At 41.9% G+C, this 1,299-nt stretch overlaps 1 protein-coding gene across 1 annotated transcript in view; it reads left to right on the top strand.

Annotated features, from left to right (window-relative positions):
* Positions 1-1,260, top strand: part of LOC116702994 (E3 ubiquitin-protein ligase CHIP) — a 21,910-nt gene extending 20,650 nt beyond the window's left edge. Inside the window, exons 7-8 of the mRNA XM_032537564.1 lie at positions 153-269; positions 653-1,260. Of these exons, the coding sequence (XP_032393455.1) occupies positions 153-269; positions 653-778 (243 nt within the window). The 3' untranslated portion in view covers positions 779-1,260. The remainder of the gene's footprint in view (positions 1-152; positions 270-652) is intronic.
* The last annotated feature ends 39 nt before the right edge of the window (positions 1,261-1,299 follow it).

The raw sequence follows: 1,299 nt of genomic DNA, 5'->3' as shown, positions 1-1,299 counted from the left end.
TTATTTCAGTGAGAACTCATAAATAATAACTAATAACTAATGTTAGGGAAATCTGTTTATGTTTTCGTAACGTGTTTCTGGATTTGTTTTATATAATATATAACACATATCGGCCGATATATGGGATAACGTGTTGATGTGTTGATTGACAGAAGCGGGAGATCCCCGACTTCCTGTGTGGGAAGATCAGCTTTGAGTTGATGAGAGAGCCGTGCATCACGCCCAGCGGAGTCACCTACGACAGGAAAGACATCGAAGAGCACCTGCAGGTACAATACTGCAGTAAAAGTACTAACAACACAGCTAAAATACTCTGTTACAGTCTTTTATTGTAACTGTATTATCACGCTTAATACATTGCTGAAGATATCATATTTACCACTTTTTAACCCTTGTATTGTCCTCCCGCGTCAGAAATTTGACCTTTTTGTCCCTTTTTCATACTTTTTTTAGTTTCCACTAACACCACCTTACTAGTTTTACTAGTCTGGAGTCTTAATCAGCTTCATATCAACTCATTTGGCAACGGCTTGCATGTAACAGACGTTCATTAATATCAAAAGGTTATGCTCTAAAGCTTTAAAATGGCAGGAAAACCCCTGAAATATATATAAATGTAAATTAAAAAAAGATGTGTGTTGTTCTGTTGCAGCGAGTCGGCCATTTCGACCCGGTGACGCGCTCTCCTCTGACCCAAGATCAGCTGATCCCAAACCTGGCCATGAAGGAAGTCATCGATGCTTTTATTTTGGAGAACGGATGGGTGGAGGACTACTGACCAATGAGAGGAGAGGAAGAGTCAGAGGGTCTGTTGGAGGATGACGTGTGTCCTGCAGCCGCCGGAGTAAAGGAGGAATATGTAATATATGTACTGTCTTAAATCCTAAAAGGACCACGATGAGTCATCAGATATTAAGGAAACAACCCGACAACCATGCCAACGCCAGGGTTTTCTCCTCTGACATTTCCATATTACTGTTTTTGTTTTTTTTTGCCTATTTTTGTGAGTTTCAGGTTTTCACACGTCCTCATTGTACATTTAAACACAATTTCATGAGGTACAACGATCATATGCAGGCCGCATGAAACGGGGAGCCACCAACAAGCTGCTAAAACCATGATTAAACAACAAATAACATAGCAACCAAAAACTCAATTTACCATGGACACAAAGACATTTACAGCTCTGAGTCCTCTGAAGGCCTGATCCATTTGGACTCCTCCACGGTCCTCCAGTCCCCCCTCAAGACCCGTCTCGGCACCTCTGAGTCCCTCACTGTCCTCAAGACCCGTCTCTGC

Source organism: Etheostoma spectabile, chromosome 15 (assembly GCF_008692095.1).
Source record: "Etheostoma spectabile isolate EspeVRDwgs_2016 chromosome 15, UIUC_Espe_1.0, whole genome shotgun sequence".
Classification (NCBI taxonomy): Eukaryota; Metazoa; Chordata; class Actinopteri; order Perciformes; family Percidae; genus Etheostoma; species Etheostoma spectabile.
Note: the sequence above shows the minus strand (reverse complement) of the source record. Positions and strands in the feature narration are given on the sequence as shown.